General features: G+C 52.5%; 6 protein-coding genes across 6 annotated transcripts; 2 read left to right on the top strand and 4 right to left on the bottom strand.

The window, feature by feature from the left end:
- Positions 1-262: 262 nt before the first annotated feature.
- Positions 263-3206, bottom strand: Z520_06886 (uncharacterized protein; the record flags this gene model as incomplete). The annotated part of the gene is made up of 2 exons (XM_016777386.1): positions 263-2669; positions 2728-3206. The coding sequence occupies 2 exons, from the start codon at positions 3204-3206 to the stop codon at positions 263-265; spliced, it is 2886 nt and encodes a 961-aa protein (XP_016631557.1).
- A 1256-nt stretch (positions 3207-4462) lies between these two features.
- Positions 4463-7035, top strand: Z520_06885 (uncharacterized protein; the record flags this gene model as incomplete). Its single annotated transcript, XM_016777385.1, has 11 exons — positions 4463-4578; positions 4643-4906; positions 4961-5095; positions 5145-5311; positions 5376-5591; positions 5644-5889; positions 6051-6201; positions 6255-6403; positions 6475-6640; positions 6722-6851; positions 6913-7035. The coding sequence occupies 11 exons, from the start codon at positions 4463-4465 to the stop codon at positions 7033-7035; spliced, it is 1863 nt and encodes a 620-aa protein (XP_016631556.1).
- Positions 7036-7522: 487 nt separating this feature from the next.
- On the bottom strand, positions 7523-8550 carry Z520_06884 (uncharacterized protein; the record flags this gene model as incomplete). The annotated part of the gene is made up of 3 exons (XM_016777384.1): positions 7523-7888; positions 8014-8345; positions 8451-8550. 3 exons carry the CDS (start codon positions 8548-8550, stop codon positions 7523-7525), a joined length of 798 nt encoding a protein of 265 aa, XP_016631555.1.
- Positions 8551-9487: 937 nt separating this feature from the next.
- On the top strand, positions 9488-10880 carry Z520_06883 (uncharacterized protein; the record flags this gene model as incomplete). The annotated part of the gene is made up of 6 exons (XM_016777383.1): positions 9488-9593; positions 9651-9769; positions 9839-10148; positions 10207-10265; positions 10322-10416; positions 10487-10880. The coding sequence occupies 6 exons, from the start codon at positions 9488-9490 to the stop codon at positions 10878-10880; spliced, it is 1083 nt and encodes a 360-aa protein (XP_016631554.1).
- A 289-nt stretch (positions 10881-11169) lies between these two features.
- Positions 11170-13136, bottom strand: Z520_06882 (uncharacterized protein; the record flags this gene model as incomplete). Its single annotated transcript, XM_016777382.1, has 5 exons — positions 11170-11374; positions 11433-11999; positions 12060-12134; positions 12196-13019; positions 13128-13136. The coding sequence occupies 5 exons, from the start codon at positions 13134-13136 to the stop codon at positions 11170-11172; spliced, it is 1680 nt and encodes a 559-aa protein (XP_016631553.1).
- Positions 13137-13769: 633 nt separating this feature from the next.
- Positions 13770-18869, bottom strand: Z520_06881 (uncharacterized protein; the record flags this gene model as incomplete). Its single annotated transcript, XM_016777381.1, has 1 exon — positions 13770-18869. One exon carries the CDS (start codon positions 18867-18869, stop codon positions 13770-13772), a length of 5100 nt encoding a protein of 1699 aa, XP_016631552.1.
- Positions 18870-19093: the final 224 nt, after the last annotated feature.

The following is a 19093-nucleotide window of genomic DNA, read 5'->3' as shown; positions in this document are numbered from 1 at the left end:
GCGCGCCAATTGCACTGGCTACATCACCAACATACCTAGGTATGGAAAAGCCATTGATAGCTTGACATATCAACAGCTCTCTTGATGAACATGAAGAAAGAAGCGAGCTTCTGTTATTACCAGATTGATGGGCTTGAGACAAAGCCCTAGAAGGACGAAGCAGTGGCAGCGCTTATCGTTGGGTATCAAATTCCATGCCCAAGGAAATAATGCTGAGCTTAGACTATATCTAGATGGCCGTTTTGCTGGGCCGTCTCCCTCATTATGTATACATGCCCATCTCTTGCCTATGCACCTCGTTTTCATCTTGCAGAAGATGTTCGGGAGTCGCACTGCCACGAGCAGGTAACGGCGGCCGTATCCGCTCCTCCACTACGTCTGGTGCTTCGCTCTCACTTTCTTGATCTGATGACGGCGGATTGAGATGCTCTTTGGCTGATACTGCAGCTGGCTCGTCAATCTCGCTACCGTTGCTCGGGGGTGGTGAAGGTTCGAGTGGCTCTGTCGTTGCCGATGTGGGCTCACCATGACCAAAAAAGTCGTCATGATGTTCATCATTAGCTGGGCTCGTGGGAGCCGATTCCGTTGGGGCTTCGACCACAAACACTTCATCCTCTGCACCATCCTCAGGCTGCGCCGAGCTCGTTCTCTTGCGTCGTTCCGGAAGTGGTGGCTTCGGTGATAATTTTGCCGATATTGACTCGTGCGATCCGTTCCTCTCGGGGCGCTTTGGCAGCATCGGAGGTGGCACCGCTTTCCGCTTTGGTACCAGGAAAGAATTCGGTCGGAGTCTCTCCGGGGGAGGCAGCGGAACGCCAGGAGGCGGAAGTGGTCTTCCACGCCCCATCGGCTCTCGAGGAGTGGGAGGACTCCCTGATGCCTCATCCAAATTTCCCTTGTTTGCCGCCGCTTGGGCTTCACGCTGTCGATTTCTTGCAAGCACGCCCCAGCCCCATTTCTGCGCAGCCGCGGCGGCAGCATTGACTGATGCCAATGCCTGCTTCCTGTCGGCACCCGTCAACGACCTCGCACCGAGCGAGAAGCTTTTGAGAGGTTTGTTTCCGTCCTGCGCCGAGGTTGGCCGACTATCCTTTGGCTCACCAGAGTCGGTAGTCTGAGTTGAAGCACGGCTTGCATTTGTCAAAGTCCGCGGCAGAGAAGAAGATCTGCGACCTTGTTGGTCGTCTTCTTCCGATATGCCTGACGCGTTACTCGATGATCGGCCTTTCATGGCTGCAGCCATGGCCGACTCTACAGAAGGAGACGCTGCCGGCGAGCCCAGTTCCGACCCATTTCCAGAGACTGACCTGGACGACAGATCTTTTAGAATTGTGGCAACACTCTCTCTATTTGTGGTCGGATCTGCTCCTCGAGTTGGTGTGTTGGCATCAGCATGGTTTGTAGTGATGGTAGGGTCCGCAGCGCTGGCAAACGAGGGTGATCGCATCAATCTTGGCGTCGATGAGTCGGGCCTGTCCACTGTTTCCGGCTTTCTCTTGCCAAAAAGGTCATTCAAGGAAGCCATGGATTTCTTTGCAGAATTAATCCTGCCCACACCATTAGGCTCCGCCAATATTGGCATACTCATGGTTCTGTCCTCCTTCGATATCTCCACTGGGGTCTGAGTTCCGGAACTGCCTGCTTCAATGACGTCCTCAGGTTCCTCATCGGGGATTTCTGTGGTCGTGGTCGAGGTGGGTTCCGTCTTCCAGATGCCACCGCGATATTTCTGATGTCTCGTGTCGAAGAATGGGACATCATCCCAGAAGGGATGTACGATGCTCTCGGCAAACACCTCTCGGATCCTGCTTTCAATCGCCCTGAGAATGAAGGTGTATGTGATTTGCCGAGTACTGACAATAGGCTCGATGTCGAGGTCTAGATGGGGCATCTTCTCGAAAGTGAACCAGAATCGGTTGCTGGGAGGCGGTTTGCACCTCACCAGCACATGGCCCTGGAGCGCTTTGCATGTGACTGCCAACACCATGTCGACTTCTCGAGCCTTAAAGCGTGTTCCTAGATCAATGCGCGCGGTGGCCGCAATCTCAATCCTGAGCCCTCCAGAATAATCGACATCAGCTTCGACCGTGCAGTCACCATTCACCGTCAAGTCCTTCAATCTCGGGTTGGTGAAGAAGGGCGCCCCAGTACCCAAGTCAATCTTCCGCAAGCCGAGCTTGGTGATGAAAGTGGGCTTTCTCACCCTCGAAATCTTCTTGGTCAGCTTTTCTCGGATAAAACCTTCCAGCTCTGGGGTCTTGTACATGGCCAGAAAGACGCGGCCAATCATGGCGTTGAGCCATCTTGTCTGCAAGTGCTCTTCTGACGAGTGTAATTTCTGGACCAGCAACACAATATGCTCGACGTCAAACAATTGAGGCCCTGGTGGGTCTTCGGTGCTGCTTTTCTCTTGGTTCTTCAGGATAGCATCGTAGAAGTCCTCTTTGTCCGACTGGCTCTGCCCGAAGAGGAAGAACGGTAACGAAGTGGCTTTGTCTCCTACTTGAGTCTTTTTCCGCCTCAATCGGATGGCATTTCGCTTGATCCACAGTTCTCCCTCTGGTATTTCTTCTCCGCCGGCATACACATCGACGTCATGGTAGTCCAAAGAGATGACATAGCGGACTTCCAATTGCTGTATATCGTCGTAAAGCATGAGATGTCCGTGTCTAGCTCGATCAGTCAGGCTCCATTCTCTGAACAGGTGCCGCCTATGTCGCAACCCACCTCAAGACCACATAGAAGACATTGTTTGTTTTCCTCACATTTTTCCCCTGCCCATCTTTATTGGGCTCGATTGTTGGTTTCTGCGACCGATCGAATATGCTGCGGTACATGCTCTGGTAGACGCTCGGAGACTCCTGGACCGTGGTGTCGCCCGCAGGGGTCAGCCTGTCCGGCGGCTTCCCAGGAACACCGCCAGGCACATATTCTCTGCACACGGCGAAGTATCCAGCGGCGACATCGGAGTCGTGTTTTCGATGGAACTTCTCGGCCAGATCGTCGGTACCAGTCTTGAAAGCAATCTTGTCATCTTCGGGACGGAGCAGCTGCGCAGGATCATCGGTGGGCTTCGGCTTGTCTGCTTTCACTTCCGGCGGAGGGAGCGTGTAGTAGGCATAGAGGAGGACGAGGGCGATCAGGAGCGGCACGAAGGTGAGACCACCGAGCACGTAGACGAAGAGGAACCATTTGAGGGGACCCATTTGCCAGCCAGCGCATCCAAGACACGCTGCTTGAGGGCGCACAATCAGGAGGGAGCCATGTGGGGAAAAGAAGCAGCAAAAAGACTAAGCTGCTGCGTGACCAAGCTATTGCACACTGTATCCTGAGAAAGCGCAGGCAGGACGAATGCAGTCGCGATTGTAGGGAGTTTGGATCTGGGGATGCCACCCTCGCAGTTTGGCAGTTTGGGGGGGAGGCGCCGGTGAGGGTGACAGCCTGACGCCCAGCGAATCGAGTGACGTATTCGCACCATGCAGTTTGACTTGCCGCAGACGCCGCCGAGGCCGCCCAAATAATTACCAGGTACCTAGGTACCTACCTAGGTAGGTAGTGTCCTGGCTGGATATCTAGAACGCTGACTTGTATATCATCCCCAATCAAAATTACTCTACACATCGACTTCTTCTGTCTTTGAGCTATGAATCCGTCGCAATGGTGACAGTCCAAGAAAGCAAAGGCAAAAGTAAAAAAGGAGGCCATGATTTCCCTTACCCTTCAATAGCCCATACCGCATCTTGTTTCAAAGCTTGAAAGCGAACATCGGCGGCGACCACCAATCCATCCCGCCGCTAATACATCACACAACACTCTGATGGCTTCAGAAAATATAGCCGGCGAAAGTTGCTAAGTTATCTTTAAACAGTATCGACTTGTTTGGGAACCCACTACACTTGGACCGAAAGCGTTCTGAGGGCGGCAACGGCGGACCGCCTGTGGGGAGATCACTGGCGGTATCGACAGTCACCTATGGCCGCCGCTAATACGAACATGGAAGTATGCATATGAACAGGTTGTTTCTGCCTCCACCAGGCTGCTCAGCAGTGCATATCATTTGCCGGGCGCAATTCGCCTTTCGACCTTAATAGAACTCTACCGAGCCAACGAGTTGGAACTCCATGAAGGAGCTACGTGCTTCGCCTATCGTAAGTGTGGCACTAACGTATGGAGCACCTTGCTAGACGGCGTGTTTCTGCGGTTCTATACGGAGTACTTCGGACATGGTCCAAGTCTCATACGACCCCAGCTGTCCTACCCCATGGGGTCTGGACTATCCATCCATCTGGAATCAACTGGGCTGGCTTTGCAAAGGAGATATGCTTGGCATCATGGAGATAAATGAACTCCTTCGTCCCCCCCTAAGCTCATGACTACCCTTCCTTCAAGCCATCGTCACACCATCCTAGAAACCTCGTCTCTGTGATCGAAGACTTCATCTTCTGCTTACTGTTACTTCAATATGGCTGAGAAACTTCCGTCAGAAAAGGTTGAGTATGCCTCTCACCATGAGGCAGGGAATATCTCTGCAGCAGGGCATATTGCAATCGAGACTATCAGGGAGAACATCACTGCGAGGTACGGAGATAAAGCAACATGTACTTGCCTAGCGACATCAAGCTAAACATATATCTGTCCACAGGCTAGTCAACCCTCTTGCGGGAATTGCAAAAGATGATCTGATGCTGCAAGTGCAGCGCTTCGCCACGGACAAAGACCTCCTCGACATACTGCCTCTCCTGCAGAGAGGGGCATACGTTGCCCAGGCCGCGGTACCGCTGGCAGAAATGGAAGAGCTCGAGCCCGATGAGCTTGAGGGACTCCAGCGTGAGACAAAGCACAGGTGGAGCCATCCGTTTGCCCTCTATGCCACTGTCTTTGTCTGCTCGATTGGAGCAGCAGTGCAGTAGGTTCAGCATAAGTCCCCAATTGGTTGAAGGCAAGGCTGACGTGCGCAAAGGGGTTGGGATCAGACGGGATCAAACGGCGCCAACTTGACATTCCCCGTCGAGTTTGGCATTGCCTCTGGCTCCAGCAGGGACAATTGGCTGATCGGTCTGGTTAACGCTGCTCCCTATATCTCTTCTGCTTTCCTGTAAGTTCGAAACACCTCATTGTCTAGACGGCGAGCTGACGACTTGAAGCGGATGCTGGCTGTCTGATCCGTTCAACGCTCTCCTAGGCCGCCGTGGGGCGACTTTCCTGGCCGCAATCTTCTGCATCTTGACTCCCATTGGGGGCGCGCTGTCTCAAAGCTGGCACCAACTGCTCGTGACAAGACTCCTCATGGGTTTCGGCATGGGCCTCAAAGGTAAGTCTACGGCCGATTCTTTGTCAATCAGGATCAGGGTTGGCTGACCGATTTTTTTGGCTAGGTGCGACGATCCCTATGTATACTGCAGAGAACTCTCCAGCTGTCATTCGTGGTGCCCTGGTCATGGGCTGGCAGATGTGGACGGCCTTTGGCATATTTCTCGGGTTTGCCGCCAATCTCGTCGTCTACCGAGTTGGCAAAATTGCGTGGAGACTCCAGATTGGGTCTGCTTTCATTCCCGCTGTTCCACTCGCTCTATTCGTCTTCTTCTGCCCAGGTACAGTCACCTCTGGAGCGCCTTTCCCGCTATCTGCTAATGGAATCCTCAGAGTCTCCACGCTGGTTGATGAAGAAGAATCGCTACAGGAAAGCCTTTGAGTCGCTCTGCCGTTTGCGAAAACACAGAATACAGGCTGCACGCGACCTCTACTATGTTCATGCTCAGCTGGTTATCGAACATGAGATGGCGGCGGGGTCAACCTATTTCGTTAGACTCCGCGAACTCGTCACGGTCCCTCGTATTCGAAGAAGCTTTATAGCAGCATTGGTCGTCTTCATGGGCCAGCAATTCTGCGGTAAGTTCCAGTCTTCCTCCAGACGAAATAGCTGTCCACTATCCGTGGAGGGAATAGATGAAGAGGCAGTGAATATTTCATTTTCAAGAGGGGCCTGTTCATCGATGACATGCTCAGCGACAACAGTCTCTGCGTCCGAAGCTAATCTCTCGTTTCCACAGGGATGAACATCATTGCTTTTTACTCGTCGACTGTATTTGTCCAGGCAGGTGCTTCTGAACATACAGCATTGCTTACTTCGCTGGGCTACGGCATCATCAATTTCGCCTTTGCCATACCGGCAATCTTTCTCATTGATAGGTTCGGTCGGAGGTAAGAGCTATCGAAATTGCGCGAACGAAAAATCCATTTAACTCTAGGACTAGATCTCTGCTTCTGTCGACTTTCCCACACATGGCTTGGACACTCCTTGCCGCGGGCTTCTGCTTTTACATTCCCGAATCAAGCAAGGCACATGTTGGCATGATTGCTTTCTTTGTCTACGCATTCACTGCACTCTACTCGATTGGCCAAGGTATGTTCACGGCCCATACACATCCCAGAATGTACGGCTGCGTAAATAGATACTAACGGTGACTGTGATAGGCCCAGTTGCTTTCGTTTATTCCGCGGAAGCCTTTCCACTATCACACAGAGAGATCGGCAACAGCTGGGCGGTGTCGGCGACGTTTGCCTTGGCCTCGGCTCTATCCTTGACGTTTCCTCTGATGCTGAGCAAATTCACAAATACTGGGGCATTCGGTTTCTACGCGTATGTGACTTTCAGATCCCTGACCACCGTCCTTCAAAAGCCAAAGCTGTACTAACGACGAGCCTCTTTCCTTCCATCCAGCGGCATGAACGTGCTTGTCTTCATTTTGATGTTCCTCTTCGTCCCGGACACGAGCGGGTACACACTGGAAGAACTCGACTACGTCTTTGCGGTGCCGACAAGACGATTCATCAGCTATCAAATCAAAAAGGTGCGTAACGTCGTCCATAGTGTATCTCGTATTACGCTTCTATTTCTAATTCAGCTTCTAGGTTTTACCATGGACGTTGAGGCGTTACTTCCTCTTCAGGCGTGGAGAGCACTTGGAGCCGTTGTATCACTTTGAGCGCAGCGGCCAACAGGTCCCGGAATCTCACGTTGAAGAGGGCAAGTAGTGGTCAGCCAGGCCTCGGAGCGCGTCATGTTGCCAAAAGACACCGTTCAAGGCGTGGGAACACTCCGGAGACAGCAGAGCTGAGCAGCATGGGAAAATCTGATTTTAGTGCGTGATATAGCGTGCGGAGCAATGCATCACGAGAGGCTAAGAAAGGGGCTCTCTGTGTAGCCTCGTATCCAAAATCCATAGCTCCACATACTACGTACCGAATTCCATCATATTTACGATACAAGAGATATGTTGTTATTTTTACATTCTGCAGATTCGAAGAAGAGGTGGTAGACGTGATCAAGAGTCGATCAAAGAAACGGTCATTCCTGGACTGATGACGAGGAAAGATGATGATATGATTCCTACCTCGCAAATGGACCTCTCCAAAAAGACTCTTTATCCCATCTCCTCCATCACATCTATGGCCACAACTTTCCCTTCTCACGCGTTAGCGAGCCACACCCCCATTTCCCAACCCCTCCCAGTCTATGTCTTCACCAGCCCGTATACCCGCCATCGACCAAGAGATCCGCGCCAGTGACGTACGCGCTGGCGTCGGACAATAAGAAAACAACCGGGCCCCTGTAGTCCTCCGGGGTGGACAGGCGCTTGAGCATCGTCTCCTCGGTCCACAGGTGTTCGAAGGCGCTGTTCGCGAGCAGGCCCGCTGTCATTGGGGTGCGGATCACGCCGGGGCTGACGCTGTTGACGCGGATCGAGGGGCATAATGATGGGTCCCCGCCGGCAATGGCACCAGTGGCCTTGGAGGAGGAAGGGGAGTGGCCCCATTCAGACGCGAGGTTGCGCGTGAGTTGGTGCACGCCGGCTTTGGAGGCCGCGTAGGCGGCGTTGGGCGTGCCCTGTAAATAGTCAGCCACTCCTTTGACTGAGGGCGCGATGAGTCTCGGTAGAGGTAGAGGGTAGTTGTCCCCTCCGTGGCTGGTGGGAGGGTAGAGGGGGAGGGAGGGAAATATAGGGCACACACCTTATTAACCACATACCCGCTCATACTCGCGATAAAGACAAAACTCGCCGACAAGCCACGTCCCTGTTTCCTGACCAGCTGCGCCGCGGCCTGCGCGCATACCAGCGTGCCAATGAGGTTGACCTCGATAATCCGCTTCGCGTCCTCGACGGGGAAACTGATCGACGGACCAATCCAGCCGATGGCGGCGCAGTTGACCAGTCCGCGCAGAGGGTATCGAGCCGACGAGACGGCGTGTTCGAAAACAGCAGCGGTGGATTCGAGGTTTGAGATGTCGCAGGCGTGGTAGCTCACGATGGTCCCGCTGCTCGAGGCGGTGGTTTCTAGGTCCTCTGTAAAAACAAGACCCAAAACCGGTCGACCGGCATTGGGAGTAACTTAGCATACTCTTTTCTGTGTAGGTGATTGACGCTGGGATGGGAAAGGGGAGACTTTACCCATGTGAGAAGGCTTTGGCTCCGCGTCGCGATCAATGGCAATCACGTCGGCTCCGGACTGCAATATCGCCTTGGCCACCACGACGCCCATCCCGCCCATTGCGCCGGTCACTGTGCCGCGGGAGTAAGTTTCTCGCCGCGACGCAAGGGGGAGAGAGGGGAATATAGCTGGTCATCGCAGCATTATCCCCCTCAACGTAGGGCCTATAACACACCAATGATTGTTCTGTGGTCGAGGGAGAAGAGGTCTCTGGCGGTAGAGTCGCCATTTGCAGTATGTCGTCCGTTCATGACGGGCTCGACAGAGGAGTCTGTCAAGATCATGGTGCTTGCTAATTCCGAAGATCGAGGACGAAATAATGCCTTGGGGACAATGAAGAGATGCGTGGTCAATAAGAGGCTGCTTTGGTCCCTGCGGTATGTGCGCAGTTGAGGTAGAATGAACGGGTTTCATGAAATGAATACGCAGTCAATGACTTCCTCCCAGATCTTTTTTGGTCAGCAAAGGGCATCTGCCGACATGGATCCAGCATGTCATCGGCTGTATAGTGACACCACAGACAGGAGGCCACTCTGAGCGGGCCATATTTCTCCGTCTGCTCGCGCTGAGCTTGATGGAGACGAAGTTCGCTCGGTCCAGTATCGTCCATGGTGTTGCGCGCTTGTGCTGTGAGGGATACTGTATCTGGTTAGCGGCGGAGGGCGGACCGCCGCTGAACAACTGTAGACCCGCCCATCGCTTGGAAAGGACCTGGTGGGTCATAGAGGCGGATTGGACATACTTCCCGCACGAAGAGTTCAAACAGCGGACACCCACCGGGATACGCGAAGCCAGAAGAGTCGGGGGAATACGAGAAGAAGGCGATGGGGTTAAAACAAGAGAGACCGGGCTTGAAGTACTGTCTTCCTACCTGCGCTCACACTAGTAGACAACACCAGGTCGTCAAAGATTTAGTTTCTCTCCTTTCTTACCTCTCTCACAGCAGACCTTTGCTTGTCCAAGCCTTCCCGAAGCACATCAGACGAACAGGTAAACAATGGCATCGCGCTCGCTCCTCGACAGACTCGAGGAACTCTGCAACGTCGACGTCGACGATGTAGACACAGAGCTCATCAAGAGCCTGCCTTTCACTCCCCACAACCGTACGTCGATCTCAGACTCTCTGCAAGCATCTCTAATTGCTAAACTGTACCGGCCAGAGACTTCGAATCAAGCTGTCATCACGGGCGAGTTGCTGAAACCCGAGAATAAGACGCTTCTAGAAGAGCTTGTTGACAAGTATGGCAAAGAAGGCTGGGAGAAGGTGTACGACATGGCGGTACGTCTTTTTCGGTCCCTGCACGAACGTTCGGACATTCGAGTTCTGACGGCCGCTTTGAGGTCTCAGGCGGTCACCCTGTGTGCCAGAAATGTTCCATACTTGTCTGGGCGTGTGCTTGTCCAGACTTCCCTTCGTTATGTGAATGACCGCGCCGCCATCATCAAACAATGTCACCAGTATGCCGACGCATTTGAGAAGGCCGGTGTTTCAAGAGATCGTTTCGCCATCAAGCTGCCCTTTTCTGGTGCTGCGGCTTCGGCGGCCGTTGACCTAAACGCCCAAGGCATTCGGACACTGGCGACGGCTGTCTTCTCTCTTGAACAAGCCATCGCTGCAAGCCAGTCAAACTGTCTGTTCATCAGCCCATATTACAATGGTCAGTAAAACGTGGTCGAGATGTCGACTCTGGACGACCAATCTTACCTTCAATCTAGAGATTGCCGCGCATTTGGATCCGTCGCTACGCCCACAGGTCAAAGACCCAGCTCTCGAGGTACATTCTGCCATCTTTGGTGTTAAAAAGGTATGAATAGCTGACAGTCCTTTCAGCATCCGATGTCAGCCCGCGTAATACACATCCTCAAGACATTTGCGCAAGCCTATGTGCAGACAGGAAAGGAGCAGCCGATTATGGTTATCGCGAGGTAGGTTGCGCACCAAAGGCTAAGGCTCGGCTTGAAGTAGAGCTTCTGCTGATCCTCCCTGCTTCAACAGCCATTTCAATGTTGCAGAGATTCTGGCGATGGCCGAACTGGGCTGCCAACATGTCACCGTGCAAGGCCACAATCTCAAGAAGCTCATGGAGACACCTGATACTCTTCCTCCGGTAGTCAATAAGAAGCCCAAGCATCCGTATGCTAAGTTCACCGTCGCAGAGCGCCTGAAGACATTGGAAGCTCTGGATCCGCTTTCAGGACCTGAATGGAATGGATTGCTCGCCACAATGGACACAGACTTTGTGGTGGACGGCGGTGACAAGGTTGACAAATTCATCGCCGAGAATTCAGTGCTGAATAGAAGGTTCGGAGATGCTTGTAAATTTTTCCTCGAGGCCGAAGGAAAAGCCAAGTCAGCTATTGAAAATGTTATGGCGGGGAAAGGCATATAAGGATCGAAATTGAAGTCAGACGTTGCGTGGAGAGAGTGCCTGGCAAGTTGTCGTTCCAAGGACGACGTCCACCAGCCCATTGATAACTCTCTGCATGCAGCTGTTCAAGCTGACTCCAGGTCTCACGTTGCTGTGGAGCGTCTTCAAGACTGTAAAGACACTTACTTCATGTGCAGCAAATCGACAGACCGTCGTGAGGAACTGCTTTCTATACCAATGAAACGAGAAATGTGGCAGCAAGTAGACCCATGAACCTTCTGCGTAGAACCGTCTCTGATGACGGCTACGATTATCGGGCTCGAAGGTTGCGCAGCCGCTGCTTTCTGTGTACAGAATTTACGATTTCAAGGCCGCATTCAATGCTCGATCCAGTTAGAGCCCATGGTTTCACGAGCTCAACAGCCATTTCCAGCAGTTCTGAAGCATCGTCAACTGCGTCGGATAGCGCAGGAGTCTGAGCAGCGATCGCGATGATAAGTGCATAGCCTATACAGCTGTATGGGAGTCTCACTTAGCTAGCGATTTCGGATCGGATAGGAGAAAACAACTTACCACTGCGCCGTACTAAAAATGTAGGGGTTCCTCTGCGCCAGAACATGACCCGCAGAGAGGATAAACATTCGGGTAGCAGTAAGGCAAAGACGGCACCGCTCAAGGGCCACCACCGGTATAGTCCCCTCTTGTTCTGCAGCTCGTGAGGTCACGTAGACCACAAATGGTCGATAAATGTTGTGTTTGGCAGACCAATATCTGAGACGCAAAACACAAGCTTGGTCACTACCTCTTGGTCTGCCCGAAAGATCCGGTTTGATGGCCTCGGGTAGTGACCCATACCACGTTTCAAGCTGACGATTGAGTTCCTCGCACACTCTTAGCAGTGACGCATCCGGGTCAGACGAGAGAATCCCGCATGCGTTCTGTGACCGACCTGCGTATAGAGAGAGGCTATCGGTGAAGTACACGGTATGATGTATCCGATTGAGCAAGGACCTCGCCGATATGTCGGCCAATGACCACAAGCTTTCCGGTGCGGTGCTGTTGCTGTATGTCGGAAAGGGCAACCTATCAACTAGCGGCTCGATACCACTTCTAGGTTGATGGAACTCGGCCAGGATGTCGCTAGTTGAGACCTGCTATCAATACCTGGTTTTCGGCAATAGCTTGGGCCAACAGACGTACCATTCGATTAAGAAGCACGCCCAACTGACTCTGATGACACCTTCACTGCTATCCTTGGATAAATGCTGTCTGCGCCTGAAGGGAGCCAGTCAGACTTGACCATACATTGGCTGTTTGGGGTAATGGCCAAACTCACATTTGCTGGACACTTGTTGATGCCATGTGTGCAAGCCTCCAGGCAGGCAGGGGCTCGACCACATAGCAGCAGTAAAGTGCGCAGAGAATGAGCGCCTGAGACAGAACAAGATCCCCGCTAAATGTCATAGCCCAGCACGGAAAGAGTATTCGAAGAGCTTTTTTGATCAGCTCATCACCGGTGTGTCTGAGGGTGGTGGGCTTAATAGGGTCGTCTGCAGTGGCCCCCAGTGCGAGGAGAGACAAAAGGAGAGCAGAGGATGTATCCTCCTGGAGCCCTTGATTCATCGTCCTTTCGTATAGTGACGTGAGATCTTCCAGGTCAAAGATAGGGCGGTACGGATGTACCAGTGTCCAATATCGTTCAAAACAGCTGTCGGCAAATGATCTGTCAACATGGAGAAAGTCTTGCTCCATCTCCTCATGCGCCGCCCTGACGTGTTGCAACCACAAAGTCCGCGGTCGATTCTCTTCGACCAGGAAGAGAAACTCCTCTGGGAAGTCACCCGTTAGTGTACGCATCTGCGGTAATGTAAGAAGACTGCTTGTGCTAGTTTGGTGGCCGAGAGGGATCGTCAGTGGAGGAACTGGGTCGTCCTCTCGCCCTGCTGTGGGTTCCGGCCTGTCAATCTCTGCGCTCGTAGATGTTCCGAGCCCGGCATCTTCTTGCTGTGGTCGGGCTGTACTTATGCTGAACGTGTTCTCATACGCAAAGGTTGGCGTGGTCGACGATGACCCGGGTGGCTGAGGTGGGCTTGCACGGATGGAGTTGATGATGGTTGAATGTTGTCGTAGCACATCTTCAATCGCGTCGAGGCGACTTGACTGGGCATCAGGTGGTCCACGCCTGCCAGATTTTGCAACAGTTTAGCGTCGTCGAGCACTTATACAAATCGGCAGTCAAGCATCCAGGGACTTACCTCGGTGACGTACCGTTGCCATATACGCAGTCTAGGCCTCTGTCTCGGCACGTCTTGCAGGTGGGAACATTGCCATCACATCGTCGCTTTCTGTTCTGTTGGTTAATGTCTGACAGCCTGGGATCATCTGTTTGGATTGGTGTACCTGTAGCGGCAGTAGTTGCATGCCAGACTCGTCCGCCTCGGAGCAGAATTCATATTGCCGATTGCAGCAGAGTAATGGAAAGGCCACGAGCATGTCTACTAGCCGGCAGGGTTCCTCGGGCAGTGTGGTCGTCCCACTCCTTTCTGGTGCCATGCGCAAGTTGTTGTGAAGGTGGTGGATGTGAGTCTGATGGAGACGTTGACCACTGCCACTCAACTGCGAGTCAAGCGACAAGGCGGCAATGCGCTAGTACGTATCAAGAACTCTAGCTCGTAGGTGTCTCGATACATCGAGAACATTGCAATACCCCGTGCTCATACAATGCAGATTGACCTGACTTTCCATAATATACGTCGTCACATCCCCATGTCCTGCGTTGCAGCCTCATAACCAACGGGGTATCACATGCACTAGTCCCAGTCCCAGGTCCCTCGCCCCAATCCAACGAACGCTGTTCCCATGCTATCCAAAGACCGACCAATGCCTCGCTCCTTTCATAAATGCAATACCTCACCAATCTATCCCTTCGTCCTTGACCCTCTCTAGTGTTTCCAAAACAGGTAGAATCTGGGCTTCTTCATTCGCAAGAGCAGTCTTCTGTCTCGTTCGTGAGTAGAAGACAGGACAGTCCTTGCTATCACATCGTATTTCTTCATTCCACCCGAATCCCGAGCAAGACCGACACACCTTGGCTAGTTGTGCCGCTTTTCTCTCGGCTTTCATGAGTCTCGAGCGTAGTGCTAGCATGGTTGCTGCGGATCGCCGAGAGCACCTGTCACATAGCGGGGCCGGAGTTTCCAGTCGTTCGCGACAGACAAGACATGTCGATGATTTCATGTACGACTCCAGCGTCTTTTGGGGCCTTCCACCAATTTTCCCGTCTGTTCCAGGGCCAGCGTCCACCCTCCTGATACGCTGGTATTTCGGCATTTCGTCGTACCACTGGCGAACATTGGCCCCTACCAAGTTGAAGATCCGCTCAAGAGGTGGAATGATGTTCTTTGATATGTAATATTCCGCATCGAGCTCCGAGTACGCGTCGTTGAGCAAGACCTCCGGTGCCACGCAACGATCGATTAGCCTCGCGCCTGGTCCCCCTGTGACAACCACATATGGAACTCGTTCTCCGTACTGAGGCTCCAGTCTCGGATCCTCCACCATTTTTCGAGCGCTAATGAGTGCACCAGGAGGCGGCGGGCCCTTGTCACTGTAAGTCCCGAGCTTGACTTCTCTAGCAAAACAGAAGTCCTGGATCGAGATTCTGCCTTGCATGATTTTGGCACACTGAGACTGGAAAAATGCCTTGACCTGACTTAAATCAGAGGTGCGAAATAACAGTTTCAATGCGGTTTCCTCAATCTTCTGCTCGGCCGGAGTGCCGTCTCGGCGGACAGTCTCGATGCCTTTAGCGTCAAAATCCGGCACGGTCTGGTTTCGACTTTCGTACTTGAATCCCACATATCTTTTTTTCGCAAGCAAAACACACGGATGATAGACCTTCTCGAACTTCAACTTCACCGGCCGAGGATTCATCTGCGTAATTGTGTCGGCAATCTCTTCACCAATGTCGAAGGCTTGCTCTCTTGTCCGGCCCTTGAGGTAGACGAAGAGACTGTCGGTATCACCATATACCACTTCCGCACCCCACCGCTCAACCGAGTGGATCAGAGCAATCGCCTTCTCGAGCGTTTCGCGACCGGTCTGTACGATGCTGTCGGCGATCTCGGAGCACGGCATCCTTCCAGAAAACGATGCAGATGTGTAGCCGTATGTGACATTGGCAATAAGCTTCAGGGCAAGTTGTCTGTTATTCAACAGCCTCTGCAACGTCTTGTCATCCTTGTCCACTTTCATCCCACTCTTGACCATGACTCTGGTCTCGAGAATCTCGCTCAGCATCTTTGCCAGTAGGGACTTGCGAATCTCGGGCTTGGCGTACATGATCCCGTTTGGTGCGATATTGATGTAATCCTTGAGCAACTCTAGCAATCTGGGTTCCCGACGATAGTTTGTGAAGCCCATTTTGTTGGCACCTCGCCAGCCGACGACTCGGCCAAGGAAAGTCGAGTAGCAATAGTTATAGGCTATCATGACGCTGGGGTAAAGAGACTGAAAGTCGAGTACCAGCAATGGACTGGTATAGAAGTCGCTTTGAGGCTCCATGACCAGTGGCAAGCACTCCAACGCATTCTGGCCACCAACTTGCCGGCGACTGGGCGAAACTAGGATAAAGTTCTCCGGCTTTGCTATGCGAAACATCAAGGACTCTACCTTGAACTGTGAACCGCGCGATATGACTGAGAACCAGTCAACGCCCAACAGCCGTGCCTGCTCGCTCGTTCTCGGGATCAATTCGTTAGCTTCGAGAATTTCGATGTCGATCTGTGCCCTCGAAGTGAAGTACTCAATGACTTTGGCCTGGTCGCGAGGATTCTTGCTTTTGTACCACTTTGTCAAATCAGCAAAGCTATAATGAGGTATCCTTTGACGTAGCAAGTGATAGACAACGTTTTCCATAGTGTAGCCAAGCAGGTTCAGTTCGCCACGCATAGCTCTCCAGATATTGATCGTATGTCGACCAGTGACACGAACTGTCGAGGTGTGGTTGAAGCCCCAGCGGTCGTCTTCCTTGCCAAATCTACCGTGGGATTGAGACTTCATTCTGGACAGCTCATCGCAGTAATTGAGGTCGTACTTGACTCGTGCTCTTTCAATGAGATACCCCCATGAACTATTGTGAACTTCATAACCGGTCAGGATATCAGGGTCGTAGAACCTCACAATGTCGACAAATCTTGTAAGAACGTCAAGTTCGGTGGGCTCTTCCTCAACGTCATAAGGGACATTGCGAGATATCCTCTTGGCGGTCTGCGAATCACCAGCAACAGCAAGAATTCCGATATGGAGGCCGCTCTTGCCTGGCTCGGTGTCAATACCGTCATCGTCGGTCTGCGCACACCAGAATATACAAGCAATAGCATCTTCATCAGGATTCGGTGCAAGAGAACCTCGAGTGTTGACATGTACCTCCAAGCTCATCACGTTCATATACTGCGTCTCGTGCTGTACGCTGGTACTGGGCTGCTTCTGAGAATATTTGAAGCCGTGTGCATTCTTCTGCGTTGGACCATCAATTTGCGAAAGCGCCCTGCCTCGCGCCAGAAGCTTGCCAGGTTGCTTCCCGTTGACTTTTCCATCATTTTCTTCTTGCAACCAGGAGAGTACATCTACTTTCCGAGGGGGAGTGGCAGCTATGACCCATTCAGAAATGGTACAGCGTTTGCGTCTCTGATTATCGCGAACCCTTTCTGCTGCAGAATCTAGCAGTGAGGGAGGTTTCCGACCAAATGTTGCCAAGGACGTCCCTGTGGCATCAAAGTCAGGTAGATACGGCACGGTTGCACTCTCAAGCTTGAACTCGCGACCAGCGTATTCTCTGGACTGGTTAGGGACATCTTCCTCATGGCTGTAATATGCTTCTTGGTAGATCACATCCGGTAGACCATTCTGCCACATAGTCGACTCGACCTGTCTGAAGCTTGGCGGGCGAGGCTGATACAATTGAAAACGATTGCCTGCCTGCCATTTTGGAAGGCCGTGGAGACTGAGCTGGATCAAATTGGACGACCTGATGCTTGCACCTAGGGTGAGAGGCATTTGGGTTTGTTCTGAGGCCGTGGACGCAGATTTTGCGGGCGTCTTCAATGTCGCCGGAGATACGGGAGGCTCAATAGTTGAGCCCTTGGAGGTGTTTTGTGAAGCAGCGCTCTTCTGGCTCAGTCGGAGTATAGTAGCAGGATCCGTGGGATCTTTTACCGTTGGAAAAGACAATGTCGATTGTTGCGAGAGATTCGCAGAGGTCGGTCCGTCTACAAGCGCGTTCTTTGACCTGGGCTGTTGGCCCCTGAGTGAAATACGCTCGACGGTATCTTGAGGCAACGGGATGTTTCGCATCTCTTCCTCCGTTGGCTCTGCGCCAGGTTCGATCATGTCTTCCTCATGCGAGAGATCTGGGTCCCCCTCCGAGTCCCAATGCCCGACGTCAGGCAAAATGTTCTCGCCATCAACTAAGTGCTTCTGTCTTTTCCTCGGTTTGAACGTTGGTGCCTCTCCAAATCGTGCCCTCTTGGTGCCGTTTGTGACGCCAGTATGAGTGTTCAGATATTCTGGTGGTACTTCAAATGCATCTTCATCAAGATGATCCGTGTCGCCGGCAGGGCGAATGCCATATCGTTCATATTCAGAGGAGCTGATGGGTGTTAAGACTTGCCTGTCGGCAGGTTTGGAGTTGTTGTCATTCTGGCCTTCTGTCTGTGGCGACCGATCAGACGATCCTTCCTCGGTGCCGTCTCCATTCATGCTTGAGCCCGAGCCGTCTCCGAGATGCCCCGGTAGGCACTGATCAATCACAGTCTGGCGGTGCTCCTCTTGCGCAGCGTTGTTACCATTGAGACTGTCATTCAGATTTGTCTGCTGGAGCATGCAGATTCTGTCCGGATACAGGTCGTCGATGCTCTCTAACGCTGTGCGAACGGTGTTTTCGAGGGATGTGGGCTTCACAAAGGTCTCGAAAGAAATCTTCTGCTTATCACTTTTGTCCAACTCCTCCGCCGCGAGCTCGGCGACCTTGTCACGAAATTCGTGCTCGTGGATCCAACCTCCGTCAGCCTTATTTCTCGGATCTGCCGACATAGATATCAGAACTTCAGGAGGGAACGGGCTGCTATTCGGGTCCTTGAGCCCCATTCTCAATTTTCGCCGTCGAGTCTCATCCTTCCAGAGCCCAGCCATGCTCTGCACCAGCTTGGCGTCCGACGGGATGGAATGAATGCGCTCGATGAAGTCGTGGTGTAATGTGCGAGCGTGGACGTCGTTGCGGTTCAAAATATCCTTGACATGCACGTCCACCTCGAGCGAACAATGGCTCTGTTTGGGTAGGTGGGCATTGTCGAAAATGGCGTCCAAGGGAATTGAAAGGTCGTGCCATTGATGCATTGGATTGGTCAAATCGGCATATTTAGGGACCGGCGCACGAAACTTGACTTTCTGGCAGTCGATATAGCCACACCCATAAAGATTGTAGTCGCACATCCATTGCGCGAGATATTGCATGTGACTTTCGTACGGCTGCAACACTCTCTTCATGACTGCCCCTTCTCGCAACAGATCAGCCAGTCTCGTCATGTGCAGTGGATTCAGCAGATATATCTTGAGGTAGAACTTGTATCCGACGTGGAAGCCATAGAATGGAATGCCCTTGACCAAGGAGATGTGGGCAACATATCGATGCTTCCCTTCGTAGATGTTCTTGCGGTAGCTCACGGCCAGAGCGTGATCGATGGAGAGCTGCAGCGTACGAATAGCCACGTCGACGTCCTGGGGGACCAGACTGCCGCTGTACTCGATGTAGGTATATTGAAGGGCCCCATGGATATGCATCAACACCTTCTGCCCGGTCGGGGTTGCGCCGAAGACGCGAATGACGGATATCCGAGGTCTGTCATTGGACTTCTCGTTGCCGGTGCCGAGGGGTACAAGAGGATCTAAACCGTCAACTGGGGTAGCTTGGTAGTGATCCACGCAGTTGAGGCGGACTCGGAAGGTATCCATGAGTGTTGTAAGGTAATCGACGCGTCTTTCTCATGTTTGCGGCGCCCTGTTGCGTATTCTGTGGGATGTGATAGAATTCCTAAACATTATGACCAGGGTTTCCCATCTCCAAAAAGAGCTCTCAGTTAGAGGTATGGTGTAGAAAGAAGGAAGTCAATGTTTACAAAGGTGGGGGAAGTATTGACGTGCGGCGCGGAATCGACCGAGGCTGCGATGCAGCCTTG

This window comes from Fonsecaea multimorphosa (assembly GCF_000836435.1).
Source record: "Fonsecaea multimorphosa CBS 102226 unplaced genomic scaffold supercont1.13, whole genome shotgun sequence".
NCBI classification, from domain to species: Eukaryota; Fungi; Ascomycota; class Eurotiomycetes; order Chaetothyriales; family Herpotrichiellaceae; genus Fonsecaea; species Fonsecaea multimorphosa.
Note: the sequence above shows the minus strand (reverse complement) of the source record. Positions and strands in the feature narration are given on the sequence as shown.